The sequence below is a fragment of the Cryptotermes secundus genome, unplaced genomic scaffold, assembly GCF_002891405.2.
Source record: "Cryptotermes secundus unplaced genomic scaffold, Csec_1.0 scaffold734, whole genome shotgun sequence".
In the NCBI taxonomy this organism is placed as follows: domain Eukaryota; kingdom Metazoa; phylum Arthropoda; class Insecta; order Blattodea; family Kalotermitidae; genus Cryptotermes; species Cryptotermes secundus.
Genome location: NW_019737093.1, coordinates 488,939 through 504,020, shown reverse-complemented (window position 1 = coordinate 504,020; position 15,082 = coordinate 488,939). Strand labels below are relative to the sequence as shown.

Genomic DNA, 15,082 nt, shown 5'->3' with positions numbered 1-15,082 from the left:
CCATACACACACAGTTTGGCCTCCAGTTCGGCCTGCACAGTTGAAGACTGAAAGGCAAAACTGACGTGTGTGGTGCGGCCGGCCAGCCAATCGTTTGGACTGTTGGCCTGTGGGAACCTGTCAGTCCGTCAATTCTGCCTGCAGGACCGTAGCATGTGACATGTGTGACTCAACATTATAGGCTGGAAGACCGTGATTGTGGCATGAAGCCTGCCGCTTTATCTGCGCATATATGGTGAGGAGGAAAGGAAGGGGTAAACTGTCTCAGTTTTGTCTGTAAGGTCGATCAGAAGGCCAAACTGTGTGTGTATGGGGGGCCTTAAACTGGCATAATTAAGGGTGAATAAAATTAAGATATTATTAATGAAAGTTTCAACATTTCTCAAAACTAAGTCTTTAAGAAATTTAGGTTCGATATTAGTCAGTCAGATGAAGTGCAATCAAAAACATGACCCTGCAGTCACATGGCCTCGAAAAATGTGTGGCAGCAACATTGTTCCCCTTCACAAATCCAAGACAATAAACAGTTTGAAGCATGCTACCTTCTGTGATGTGAGGCTGTGTAATTTGGTAGAAATTCACAAACGTTTCGAAGAAACATACTGCCTCCATCTTCAGGGTTCAAGAGTAAGCCAAGCAAGCAACCAGTAAGAAGCAAGCAGCAAGGAGTATGTTACTGCACACAACATATACAATAAGGATTTGTACGATGCAGTCTTTGAAAACGAAAATTTGTCCAATCTCTTTGAAAAAATGTGTCAAAATCAAAATCAATTATTTATAAAGACTATGGGGATACAGAACTATACAGAACAAAGGAGCAGTTACCTGTTCTTTACTCTGTATATGGCTCTTTCCTTGTTAATGTAACAGAATACAGTCCAGAAAACCTTAAAGATGAACTAACACTCTAATTAAGACATTAAAGTTTACTCACACAGAGTACTATCTTCTGGGATATAATGCCATGTAGTCCGTTGAAACTCAACCGACGTTTCTGGGGAACATATCACCTCCATCTTCAGGCTGGCCACCTGCTTTCATGCTGGTATCTTGTTCATTTTATTCAACCTTGAAGATGGAGGTGATATGTTCCCCAGAAATGTCAGTCGAGTTTCAATGGACTATACAGCATTACATTACAGAAGATAAACATTCTCCATAAAAACTGCTGTAAGAACCTCAAATTTACTCATGAAATTAAAGGACTCAGGAATGTCGACTCTCTTCATACCCAACAACTCTACCACAATACTTGCATACTGCTCTAACAGCCATAGTTACTGCGTGTACTGGCAAAATTACAGAGTCAATCTCATAACATTTCTCGGTGTCTTCTACTAGGTCTTTGTTGGGAAACAGATATAAAAGGCATTTTTATATGTGAGCCAATTGTCTAAACAGCGTGGGAGCCTCAATATCTCACAACCCTATGGGCCTCCATGACCTGTTATAGGGATAACTTTAATTTAACTAGATAAGAGTAATGTCTCTGTACAGCAAGTCTGTGATGTAAGCCATTGCAACAGGATTGAGAGCTACAAAAAGGGAACAAGAGTTCTACTGACCACACACTTATAGTAGTTCTTTGAAACTTACTTCGGAGTGCTGGAACCTCGAAGGAATGACAAAACCCCTGAACGAGATTCAGAAAACTGCACTGGCTCCGCACAGCTACTGACCTCTCGATCAGTCTGAGACAGGCCTGACCTCCTCTTGCGCACCGGGCTGCCCACAAACAATTACTACTCTAGTTACAACTTAAAATAATTATTCCCCAAAACGATTATCACTACATAATCAAATAATTTCTCACCCCTCAAAATTATAGAACATTCACCGGTACAAGAATCATCAGAAAGAGATACTGTCATTTACAATGTACGACCAGTGTTCCCACCGTTCAGCAACAGCCTTGCCCTTCCAAGTCAATATTTAAATGCAATTCTTTTCTGACATAATTCAGTCTGTCACACTTTATGCCATAATTACTACCATGATTTAAGTACAGTGAAACCCCAATTCAAGTTGCCATTATGATTAGTCTTCCGGGATGGGGACCATTTAGTCTGGTATGTGAGAGGCACCAATGTGTTCGGGGAACATCCAAGTGCCTACCAGACTACAGGGTGCCACATTCAAGAAGACTGTAATCTTAACATTCATGTGAGAACATCAAGTCTCACAGAGTGTTTCTAAGGTTATAAGTGGCACTGTACATTACTTTGTGATGGCCTCTGCTCTGGACCAGAAAATGGGGCGAGTAAGACAGAGAGATCAGGTATCGTACCTCTCTGTACAAACTGACTATAAATTACCAGGGAACTAACATATTGAAGTTTTAAGTTCATCCAAACAATGTTTCAAAAACTCAACACTTCCTTGGAGAAAATGCCCGCATCTCCATTAAAAGTCAATTGGTTAATGCTGTTTAGGAAATTAATCAGTGTTTACTGCAAAAATCATATGACATACTAACCGACCCTTACCTTGTGGTTTAGTTTGTATAATAACCACAGTTCTAAACTTTACTCTCAACATTAAACTCGCCATACTTGATCTCTCACAAATGAATCTTTCAGCAAAATGGACATAACAGCCTCTGGGAAGTTCGAGTAAGTCTGTGAGAGTCGTCTTAGCTAAGTTTCCTACACAGCCAAAATTAAACAGCACTCATCCTGATACATAAAAGGCCATTCTCTTCTTATGTATGTTAGGAAGTAGTTTCAAACAGAGAAGATGGAAGCAGTAAATGACACTATAAGCTAAGCTCTAGTCAGTACTGCTGAATCTGACTTTGATTAAAACATTTCGTAGCAGCATCAGTTACTGTATAACGTTATTATATCAAGTTTTGTACATGCTGAATAAATGGACCTCTCTCTCCAGGAATTTTCAAGTTAATGACATTAAGTGTTTTTAGTGAGGTCTGTTTCTATGGGCAAAAAATGTATACATGCAGAGAAATTGCTTTCTCAAAATATTTTATGCTCAAAATCTAATTATGATGTTGATATTTGCAACATTTTCCCACTGAAATGCCAATGGACTTCATGCTGGTACAATAACAAGACCGGACAAGGGACACGTAACAGTGACAAAATAAAGTTAGTACTGCATGAATTCAACATAGAAATAAGACAACTGTGCATGGTTTGCAGAAGTACAAAGCTCTCAGTTCTCACAACCCTCATTATAAACTTGTGCAATCAGAAACCCAGCAATTAAAGAGAAGCTACAGAAAATGTGAGCAGCCCTCACCTGACTTAAAGCCCTGAAGGTCATCGTGAAACTTTCTACTGTTCCTTTATAAATTAATTCTCTGGAAGGTTCAACAGCACTTATCTCACAGCCTGCCATCAGACATGAACAATCACTATTCTTTTTCCCACCAACATCGACACAAGGTATATTTAACATTTCCACATTGCAAAAATGTACCAGAATATTGGAGTTCTGTTTATTATTTATGCCAACATTAAGAGCCACTCCTGCCATCTGGAATCACTGACAGAACTAAAATAAAAGCAGTGTAAATAAACAGTTGATTGTAGAATTAGACAAGGAGAGACAGGAAGCTGCTTGCTGAATATTCTGTAAACAAGCCAAGTGAAGAATACGCTGTAATGACAGGGAAAGGATTACATGTTTCAGCATCAAGATACCATCATCAGACTGTCAGGGCAGTGAACTAACAATAAGCATGACTGAATATTTAATAAATCTGTAGATTACAGAGCCACTGTGCAGTGTTCTCCCATTCCTGTCATATACAGGTATCCCCTATCAACGAGCAATAGTGAGCCAACAACATCGTACAGCACAGCTATGCAGTGTTAAAGGCACCATGAAAATTGAAAACATACCATTAAAAAAGAAATCAAAGCAATCTATACTGTCCACATGTGTGAGATATAAGCCTATGGATAAACAAGTATGTGGGTTATACATACTTGTTTTGCTTTACGCAAAGTTATCATAGTTAAAGTGGTTAGGCTGTCTTCCAGCAGGCTCTATGGAGGTAACACACTGAAACTCCACTGGGACAATGGTATAACATCCAATAGTTGATGCAACCTACTGGTAGGATGCTAAGGTGTCATCAGTCTTTTATAAATATTGTCGTAGTGGTTGAACTCATGTCCACTATACCCAATATCTGAGGAGATGCCCTATATATCAGCAGATCTGATTGTGTTGAATACTGCCTTATGTTATGTAAGGTTAGACAGGAGCCAGGACAGCATAGTCAGTATAGCAACTGGCTATTGGCGGGATTACCGAGGGGCAGAGTTCACGTCCTAGTAGGATCAAGAATTTTCTTTTCTCCATGTTGTTCAGGCTGGCTCTGGGATCCACCCAACCTCCTATCCAATGGGTACCAGGGGCTCTTTCTCCAGGTGTGAAGCTGACCACTCACCTTGAGCCAGCGCCAAGGTCAAGAAAATGTGGATCTATACATCCACTCCCCAATTTCGCTGGTGGGGGGTGGAGTCCAAGTGGGTGCACTCGGCACGGCAGCCACTGATCGGCCTATTGTAGCCTGCCACGGGTGATTATGACGATGGAGTATTTGGTGGAATGAAGATTGGCAGGGGAAACTGAAGTACTCAGAGAAAACCCACCCCAGTGCCACTTTGTCCACCACAAATCCCACTTAACCAGACCCGGGATCGAACACGGGCCGCCACAGTGGGAAGCCAGCGACTAACCGCTTGAGCTATGGCGTGGCCTCCACTCCCCCATACTTCATGGTGTAGTTCCTAATTAGTTACGGACAACTTTACTTTCTTTTGCCGTAGGTTAGACTAGATTCAGTTATCCTGCTCATAGTTACAATACTGTACTTATGTGTGTACACACTGCTTCTTCAGCCAGCTTTTGGAGCTACAACCCATGTAACAAGGCCTCTGTCAGTCAGCGTGCACTACGGGGAATCAAGATTCATGAATGAGCCCTCTGGGTTCAGAGCAGTGGCTACACTTCTGCATTACCCTCATGAGGATGGAGAATCAGTCCTGCATTATTTTACACGCAGGCATATTCTGCTTTATAAGATGCCACAAGCCCATGACAGCATTAGGATGGCATCCTGTCCTGTTCTAGATATGACTGGAACACTCAGCATTTCCATAGGCCACTTATTGGAATCAGTAAAGTAAGGTGCAACTGAGGCAGTTTATTCCTCGAAGAACATCATACAAAGAGGCATACAGGATACTCCAGAAGATAGTGGAAAAACATCAAGAAAAGGGGACAGGATTCTCACATAACTGAAAGGAAAAAATATGGGAAGAAAGAAGCGACTGCAGACTTCTCATCCACTGACCCAAACAACACAAAAACAATGTTCAAAGAAGTTGCCTGAACGACAGAATATATAGATAAAAATGTACATTATACACGTCTTTTCTAAATTCTAAAATGATGGTTAAACAGAACGTACCTGGGTGTTGCCTGTTCATTAGCAGTGAGTCTCCTAGCAAGCATATCATCCAAACTACGCTGATACTCTGGAGAGCTCAGAGCATAAGCAATGATTGATGACGGCTCATTTTCATACACAACAACTGGAACGGAACAGCCAGTCAAGGCCAAATGGTGCTCCTGTGGGCTCAGTGGACTCTGCCAATAGCAACACAAATCACTGGCTCCTTTATCCTAACATCATGCTTACCAGATTTATAAAACCAAAATTATGTTACCTTAACACATATGTAACATGACATTAGAATCCAGATTTTATTAGAAACATGTGATCTATGTACTGTTTCCTAGTCAAGTATTTATGTGGCTTGTAAAACCTTCAACCATTGAAATGTCGAACTTTTGACTTTCAGCCCTTTTAAGCATCTCATATTTGTGGGTTACGAAGTCACAGTGCAATCTGTGGCACACAGTTCTGTTCTAAAAATGGACATACTAATCAGCCCTCATTATGTCATCTTGGCAAAATAAATTATCCTTCTGAACAATGAGAACATACAGAAGTTTCATTTCAGTGTCAAAATTGTCTCACAAGTGTCTTCAGGCAGTGAAGTACTAAACTTCCTCTTAGCAGAGAAGATACACATTCTCAAATGGAGACCTACTTGTATGGGTGCCATAGCAGTGGTTGTTGGCAGGAGGTGTGACAGGATGGCCTTAACAGTCTTCTTGTCTGTGGGCTGGGCTTGTCTCGAATCGTGTTCATCGGCCACAGTTGGCGTTACATCAGAATAAGACCTCACGTGCCCACGAGGTGAGCCAGGCACAGCAGTTCGGCTCTGGGACACTTGTACGATCTCTGGATTCAGATCACATGTTTCAGCTTGGTCTGCAATGGGAGGGGGAAAATCACAGAATTCCGCAGGCATTTGAAATTCTTCTTCTTCACAGATGAACAGCACACACAGCAATACACATCTTACTGGCTGTGTACTTTCAACAGTCACTCACACAAAGCTTTTTTTTTTCTGTTCTCAAAGAGCACTGTAATGTAATGACATTTCTTCTACAGCAAAGTAGCCAAAGAAATCCCTGATTTTTCAGTTTGGTAAAATGTTTTACCTTCTCTTTAATAATCATGTTTCTTTCTGGTGTATCAGGTTTCTCCTATTAAACAGAAGAGGCTGCCTCTAAGATATAAGAGTCTCAAGGAGGTGAACAGAAAGACACTGTGTAGCCTGGTAGGTTTTTATTAGCATTTCAGACAATGCACTTACTTATATGGTGCACATGACACAGCAAAGTACTCACTGCTGGCAGGTTCCAGAACAGTGACATTATCTGCCGGGATTCTCGGGCTGCTGTCCTGTGCCATACCTGAGCTCACACTGTCATCTGGACCCAGCAGCTCCATGGAATCCAGAACTGTGATTCCACTGATCTACAAACAAATCAGCTTATCATCAGATCATGCCTGTCCAGAGGGAAACAAAATTTCCATTGAATACAACAAAATATAATCATGCCTAAATGTTTCTACACAGAAATTACAAATTGTGAAAATTTCTTTCTTATATATTTACTTGCATTTTTAAATCTTTTAATATATTTATTTTTATAACATATTTAACAACGCTATCAATAACTCGGACTATGTACCATCAAATGATGGCATGATTAACGAAGAATGATTTGGAAAGAATATGGATGGAAGTTGTCATGGCCTCATCTAACGTACTATCTCAGCATTTCCTGGAAGGGTCTAACAGAAATCACAAAACACCAATAAGGACATGAAATACAGAACAGCTTGCCTCTGGGCTAAGATTTGAACTCAGGGCCTTCCGAATATGAACCAGGAGTAGAACCCATTAAACTTGGGCATTCAGCAGGAAACCATTAGAGCATATGATTTTCTAACTTCCTTTTTAAATTCCAGTATTCAGACAGTTAAAAGGAGGACATGGGATAAATGGTGAAGTTACAAAAAGCAAGAAATGTACACAGAATTTTGGTGGTGAAAATATTTTAGAAGGCAACTATTTGGAGGACACACTGAAGGATAATATTAAAATTGATCTTAAGAAAAGGAATGATAAGGCTGTGAATTGGAGTTAACTGCCTTAGTGTTAAAGATGCTGGAGGACCTAACGCCAGAGATAGGGAGACAATTAGGCAGTGAGAAACCAAATGTTGGGACACTTCCTGCAATCAGTCACTTGATATCTATACACTTTTAATGCACGTAGAGAAGTGTGTACTAGGAGAAAAACACCATCTCCCAGCCATGGGGTGTCAGATCCTGGAAAGTACGAGACTGTAGCACAAATACACAAGGAAAATCAGGTCTGAATTTCAGGGTACTATGTATTTGAGGCACTATGCTACAAGCGGGTTCAAGTCCCAATGAGGTCATTGGATTTTTTCAATTGACCTAATCCTTCCAGCTGCACTATGGCCCTGGGGTCAACTCAACCTCTAACAGAAATGAGTACCAGGAATTAATTAAATAATTTTCCTGGGGAGTAAAGCGTGGCTGACAACCTTACCGCCATCTTTGAGCTGACTGTCTAGATAATGTGGGACCCTGAACGTCTCACAACCCTATGGGCCTTCACAGCCCATTACAGGATAACTTTACTTTTTATGTCTTATGTATACTTATACTTGACACATATACTTCAACACTTTCTTTTATCCTAACCCCTTAAAGTTGAATATCAAGTGTAGCTGGTTGTAGTAGCAAAGTGCCTGAGCTCTCAACATCAAGGCAGACGTGCTCAATATGAAACTGAAAATGACACTACAGTAAAGAAAAATCTTTCAGTCATGCAGCAACAATCAAGGGCTAGCTCACTTTAAAAACCTTGAACGAAATACATGTTTACCATAAAATAAGAAGAATTCTAATACCTCTGCATCTGCTGTTTATAAGCTCTGAGAATTATGGCATCTGTCTTATACACAGTCTTTGACCCAACATGTGCTTAGAAAATGAATTGTGCACCGTACTCAAGGGTGCAGGGTATATGGCACGTTGTCAAGCGGTCACTGTGCTACGGCTGTTACTTATGGAACATGTCGAAACACACACGTCTTCACCTTGTGGTTTAAAATTTCTATACATTTCACACATAACTTATACAAAGCCAAGTTCACTTTAACAGATTGCCACTAGATCCTGGGGAGGAGGAGCCACTGGAACAATTTAAATATGAAGGGAAAACAAAGCTATAGTGTTTTTAATGCATTCAGATAAAATACAAATAACACATTCTGTCTCTTTTTAGAGCATTTATATTGAGAAGTTGTTTCACCATGTCTTCCATCTACGAGTATGTGCCTGCACATTTTGCATTAAATTTTATACTGGGAAGTTTTACTAATGACTGCTGACACATTTCAATTTCTGTTACAATTGGGCAACAAGAACAGTAGACACTTCATATATATTTTCACACACATTTCAAATGGAATTCATGCATAAATGTCTGTTGAAGTGAAAAACGTTTCAAACAAAAACTGAAAAGAAAACAAAACACACTTTATGCCTAGTTGAACTTTTTCTGTAAGTCGTGGTTTCAGAGATAATTAAACAAAAGGGATGGACACACCAGAATTGTTATGCTATGCATACATTTCCCAACATATTTCCATAAGCTTTTATCTACATCTGATCCTTTTCTGTGCAGCACCTTCTGCTGATGTTCAAACACTGCTCAGTATGCTGACAATACATGAACCTCACATTTCGTGACTCTGCCCACAGCAGCATTCCACCATTACAAAATAAGAACTTAATTTCCTTTAAGCACCACTTACGTGTTCCGGAGAGGATGGGCTTGTGTCCTCATGACCCTCTGAGCAGCTGCTAGTGTCCTCCCATTGTGCTGTTGGGGTCACCTCCACTACCATATCATCCAGAAAGTGGGCACTGCCACTGGATACCTGTCAGCAAAACAGCCAGTATAACATTATATTCGATGTATCAAAACTCAAGGTACATCTTGTATAATTAAGGAAAACTTTATATGGTGTATTCCACAGCACAGCACAACAATTTCCCAATGGCATTCTGAGTTTATTAAACACACTTAAGGCCTGTTCATCGATTTATGACCTAAGAGTACAGTGCATTTATTACCTGTCAGTATGGCTGAAAGTCATAACTGACTAACAACTTTCAGCAAGTCTTCAATACCACCTCACCATTTAAAAAAATTTGTCCAACAGTTTAGGGGCTAACATTAAGTCACAGACAGATAGGCAGGCTTGACCTCCAAGCAAGGTTTTATACTCTGTAAAGAATGCCCATAGAGTAAAGCTAAGTTCTCCAAGTGTACTCTCCTTTCACATTTTCCAACAAAATTTGTATGCATTTCTCATCTCGTTTGTGCATGTTACATGATCCATCCATCTTCTCCTCGGTTTGATCATCCTAACAATATTGTAGCATTTTCCCTCAAAGCAAAAACTGTGGAGCCAGAGAAACAGCCATGGCTAAGTAATAGGTGTGTATCACGCAACAGTAAGGAACTGTTGGAAGCAGTATTTCCTGTGCAGTTTGTGCCAAGGTTATGAGAACCTGCTGCCATTACAAGTCAGTTAAGGGAGAGTAGTGAGATGGGAGTTATTTGAGAGTTGTTCTGAGAAGTGAGAACCTGGTAGCTGAGGCTGGCGAAAGCTTGGGAGCCCAGAGGAAGGGGAACATCCGCTGCTGGAAGCTGCTACGAAGCAGCACAGTGAAGACCATGACTGAGAACACCAGTCTGTGTGACAGTGTAGTTATGAGATGTTGAAGCATCCAATAAATGTGATTACAAATCCAAACGCCTTCTATTGTTACTTATCACGTTACAATATTTAGTGAGAATGATTAAGCTCCTCATGCTGTAATTTTCTCCAACCGTCTGTCACTTCTTCCCCTTTCGGTCCAAATATTCTCCTTGGCACCCCATTTTCAAAACACTCTGAAATTATGTTCTTCCCTTCATGTGTGAGACCACATTTCACACCAATACAAAACAAGCATATTTACGGCCTTGTGTATTTTATACAATACAGTGACAGAAAAAAAAATTAAATTACCTTAAAATATTTCAGTGTAGACATGCAAACACCAAATTTCATCAAAATACATGCAGTAATTTCTTGAGATGTAACATATGGACAGACAAACATAACCTCCATTTGTACCAAGAAAACAAGTGCTAAGAAAAATAATCTGCAGTAAAACTGGGTTCCAAGTTCCTGTGGATGAGGGCATAAGGAAATTATTTCATTAAACTTCTTCATGTCAAGTGACATTTGAGGTTCTCATCGTGGTTAATGTTAAAGATTCTTGGATGTGACAGCATGTTGTCTGGTAGATCTTCTACCCTGAAGAAGGTAGCAGATTCATCCAAAACACTTGAACATATCTACCAGACAATATGACATCACATCCCAGAAGACCAAAATCTTAATCTTGAAGCTGTGTTGCAGGATATATAAAACATACTGCTCCAGGGCCAGTCTCTCTCTATATGGAAAACACAGGACTCTCAAATGCTTGCCTCATAATATTCACCATCTCCTTCTTCAAGAGAGTAACACTGGCTCAGGGCCCTCCATTACAACACAACACAACACAACACAACACAGCATCCAAATATAATATTGACCGAGCATGCTGGCCCAAGTGGAAATGCTTTGGACTTGTATTCAGGAAGCGTTTGGCTCAAATTTCAGCCTGAACACTGAGATGTTTCATGGCCTGCCTCAGTCCCTCATGGAAAATTCCAGGTTAGTACCTCAAATCAGGCAAAATACTCACCAATTCATTATTCACTACTCATCCTACCAATTGACATTATAGACTTAGTACTGACAGCATCATTAGTTAGTTATTTAGAGAGCATGGGTTTCCCCATGCACCGCGACCAGTTTGATCTATTGTGCTTCCCTCTATGATATTCTACCAGTCTCTATACCCTACCGATAAATGGTGCGTACCATCAGTCCCGCCGAGCAAGCGAGTTCAGCCACTTGCTTAGCGGGGTCTATAATGCTTCCCCCTTCTATCAGAGGCCTTAGAGACTATTGTTGGGTGGGAAACGTCCTGGAATTTGGCTCAGTGATCCCCTTTGGGGATATGAGGTTCTTTTACGTGCCGTAAAGTTATGACATGGGACACACAGCTTAAAGGCCCTCCCGGAGGACTTGTTCCCTGAATTTTTCCACCCTTAAAAATTCGACGACCTCCGCCGGGTATTTGAACCCGCATACCATGAGTCATGAGGTGGGAACGTTATCTCTAGACTACGAAGGCCGCTTGACAGCATCATTAACTAAACCATAAATAAATAAGCAAATAATGATTTAAAGTTCACATTTTTATAAAATCAATTCTATGTTCTACTTTATGAAAACCATCTCTTATAGACACGTGCAAGTTCATCCTTCTCTCATATTTTGAGCACCTCTTGAACTTAAGAATTGAGGTTCAGTGGGACCTGCTTCATGTTCAGGAGGTCACAACATAAAATCTCAGCATGTGGATTGGCTGAGCTTTTCTGTGGATTTCTCAGCCACTCTTGGCCAATGATGCTTCCTTCAGTATCATTTCCACTTCATAATTCACTATTATTCCATCATTTGATGCTATACGATGTGAGCCTGTGACAGCACCATTAAACAAACCATACATAAATAAGCAGATATTTTTCAGACGAACCCTGTCATACTCAAGAGAGTGGCTGGTAGTAGGAGCTGGTGGCTTGCCTCCATCGTTTTTCCTATGCTTCTCATCTCTCTTGCTGGTCAGCACAAGGTCCTGAATCTTTGCATTCCAAGTTACAACTACATCTGCCATCAGATGTTTCAGCTGCACCACGGAGTCCTCAATGCGCCACATTAACTGCTGCACATCTGAAACATCAGAGTAATCTCAGCATTCCAAGTTACAACTACATCTGCCATCAGATGTCTCAGCTGCACCAGAGTCCTCAATGTGCCACATTAACTGCAGCATATCTCAAATGTCAGATTAATCTTATCATTCCAACTATATCGACATAAACCTGAGAACCGTCTGTGCCCTCAACAAAAATGGGTTCATATATGGGAATGCCAGAAAGCACACACCACAGACTGGCTTGTTGTGTATGCAAGGGATTGTCAGTAACAATCCCTGGATATTGTAAAGGCCGGCAGTGAGCTTTCTATTCACTGGTGTAATGGCTTACATGGAAACAAGCTTCATCAGAGATCCACAGTCTCATTAAAATGTCAGGAATAAACAACAAAATGGTCCTTCATAGGGGCACAACATTGTCACATACTAGTGACTAAACATGGGGTTTGGATTGATAACTGGATTTATTGGACACTAACAACTCATAACTGCAAATGTACAACTACACCACACTGTTATTCTGTTGTCACTAGTAATTGCAGAGATTTCTCGTGACCAACCATGAACTGCCACTCTCACTTGCAACTCACAACCAACTGACTGAGCAGTTGATTAAATTGCTGCTGGCCTCTACCAGCAGAGTCATTCCTGGCTTCAGTCTCTTTGAGATCCATGACCAAGATTTTTGTTATCTCCTAGACATGTACGTGTTTAGAAACGGGGCACCACGTTTGTTGCACTGCATTATCAGCATGAGTATATCTGCGCTGTCACAGTGTCCAGGTCACTATGGACTCCGTGCACCCTTTGTCACTGCACTATGCTAAGTAACATTTACATGAGATATACAGAGATCTCCTGTGAATGTAGGCTTGTATAGCAGGTTATGCCTTATAGGTACTCTTAAACTGCAGTTACTCAGCTGAACGGTCATGTGCCTGACTGTCCCCAAGTTTAACCTCTTATACTTCCTATGCATGGCCGCTATCATTTACATTTGGATTTATATGGTTTAGGATTACTTCTGCTTGTGCCCTGCATAATTTAATTACATAATCATACATTTAAGGAATTTTGAAAGCACACAAAATTCGTGGACTGGTGTGCACCTGTCAAGATTTCCAATAGCGCAGAGTATTCTGTTCTGCAGGCACTCCAGTTTCAAGAGGTAAGCATCCACCCCATTTTCACGTGTAGGAGAGGTATAAGTCATAACGGACCTTATCAGAGCTTTGCAGAGTGTAAATTTAATATCTCTATTTAAATTCACACTTTCAAATAAGGATTAGGTCCTTACATACATGTGCAAGGCCTTGGCTACATTCCTTTCGATATGGTGGGTGCCTCCATGACATCCTCCTGTGAGGTGACACCAGGATATGTTACATTATTTACAAAGGAAATGTCTCATCCGTTTAGTTGTAGTACGTCATCAGGGACTCTAAGTCTTCTGGAAAAACAGATCGCCTGAGTTTTACCTTCATCGATCTCTATCTTCCAGTGCCCACAAAATGACGTCACTGCAGTGAACTCAACATTTGTGTTTCTGTTGCATAAATATAGGCATTGTCCAGGAACAGAGTAAGTTAAGTTCCAGGTGCCACAGGGGTAATTTTTATATATAGACTGTACAATATTGGGGCAAAGATGGAACCTTGAGGAACCCCTGCCGCTATTTTTCTTGGCATCGAAAACTCACCTTCTACAAAGGCTATTAAATTATCTGTCAGTGAGAAAATAATCAACTAGCTTACCGAGACTTGTCAAAAGAGTGCCATGTCATGCCAAAGGTTTACTCGATATCCAAGAACACAGCAGTCGTCAACACACTACTTTTGAAATTAGAGGGTACGTGATCCAGCAGCCTCATACATACAAATGTCGTACTGTAAACTGCTCAAAAGCCAAACTGATTTGCATTAGTAAGTTTCCTTCCTCACTGTGTTTAGGCAGACTGCAATTATGTTGGCTTTATTAATTGGATAAAATATGGGGGCCTAGGGGACCATGAATTGCAGATGGTGCCTTTGGTTCACCCCTTTTTGTGGGGGATTTTGCTACAGGCCATACTACTTGAGGTCTTGAGGTGTGACTTCCCAGTTTGCCAATCCCCCTCCATCTTTCAAGAGCTCTTTTCTGGACCATCCTCCCGATATTCTGAGAGACCAACTTTACTGCCATTCTGCATGCTGGATCCCTGCTTTCTTGCCATAATTTTCTGAGCCTTCTTTTTTGCTTCAAAAGAGATCTAGGCCAGGTATTTCATATTTCTGGCCTAAAATTCTAGTTTTTCTAGTCGACAGCCTGTATGCCAAGGCTATAAAGGATGCAAAGTCATGTGCTGCTTTATCAGCTTCAATATAAGGGTGACTATGGATAAAATGACTCGTAGCACTGTCCAGTGTGACTGATTTATAAAAGTTTATTTCAATATTTTACTTTCCTTAACATGTTTTGGTCAGTTGACCATCTTCAGAAGGACATGATCAACATTTAGGAAACCACCATTACAATGCCATTAATATATAAAAGTTATGCCTTGTAACTACATTAAGTACATGAAGTGGTTGGAACATTTATAAGTTATTATAACTAAATTATTTAAACAGTCAAGTATTTAGAAGTAAACTTATAAACACTTTTTGTTAAAACTAGAACCAACGGTTTATGTCTTGAAATTTCTTTTCATTAAATGAAGAAGAATGTTTATCACGATGTAGTATCAATGGCTGTAGAACAGGAAGCAGCAATTATAGTATG

At 40.5% G+C, this 15,082-nt stretch overlaps 1 protein-coding gene across 4 annotated transcripts in view; it reads right to left on the bottom strand.

Moving 5' to 3' along the window:
• LOC111870168 (1-phosphatidylinositol 3-phosphate 5-kinase) overlaps positions 1-15,082 on the bottom strand; it is an 83,899-nt gene that overhangs the window by 18,147 nt on the left and 50,670 nt on the right. For 3 of the 4 annotated variants that reach the window (XM_033753700.1, XM_023862236.2, XM_023862235.2), the window contains 6 exons: positions 12,143-12,336; positions 9,250-9,375; positions 6,739-6,868; positions 6,093-6,316; positions 5,447-5,625; positions 1,600-1,728 (listed from right to left, as the gene is read on the bottom strand). In XM_033753700.1, coding sequence (XP_033609591.1) covers positions 1,600-1,728; positions 5,447-5,625; positions 6,093-6,316; positions 6,739-6,868; positions 9,250-9,375; positions 12,143-12,336 — 982 coding nt within the window. The remainder of the gene's footprint in view (positions 1-1,599; positions 1,729-5,446; positions 5,626-6,092; positions 6,317-6,738; positions 6,869-9,249; positions 9,376-12,142; positions 12,337-15,082) is intronic. The other variant, XM_023862237.2, reaches the window with a different exon arrangement.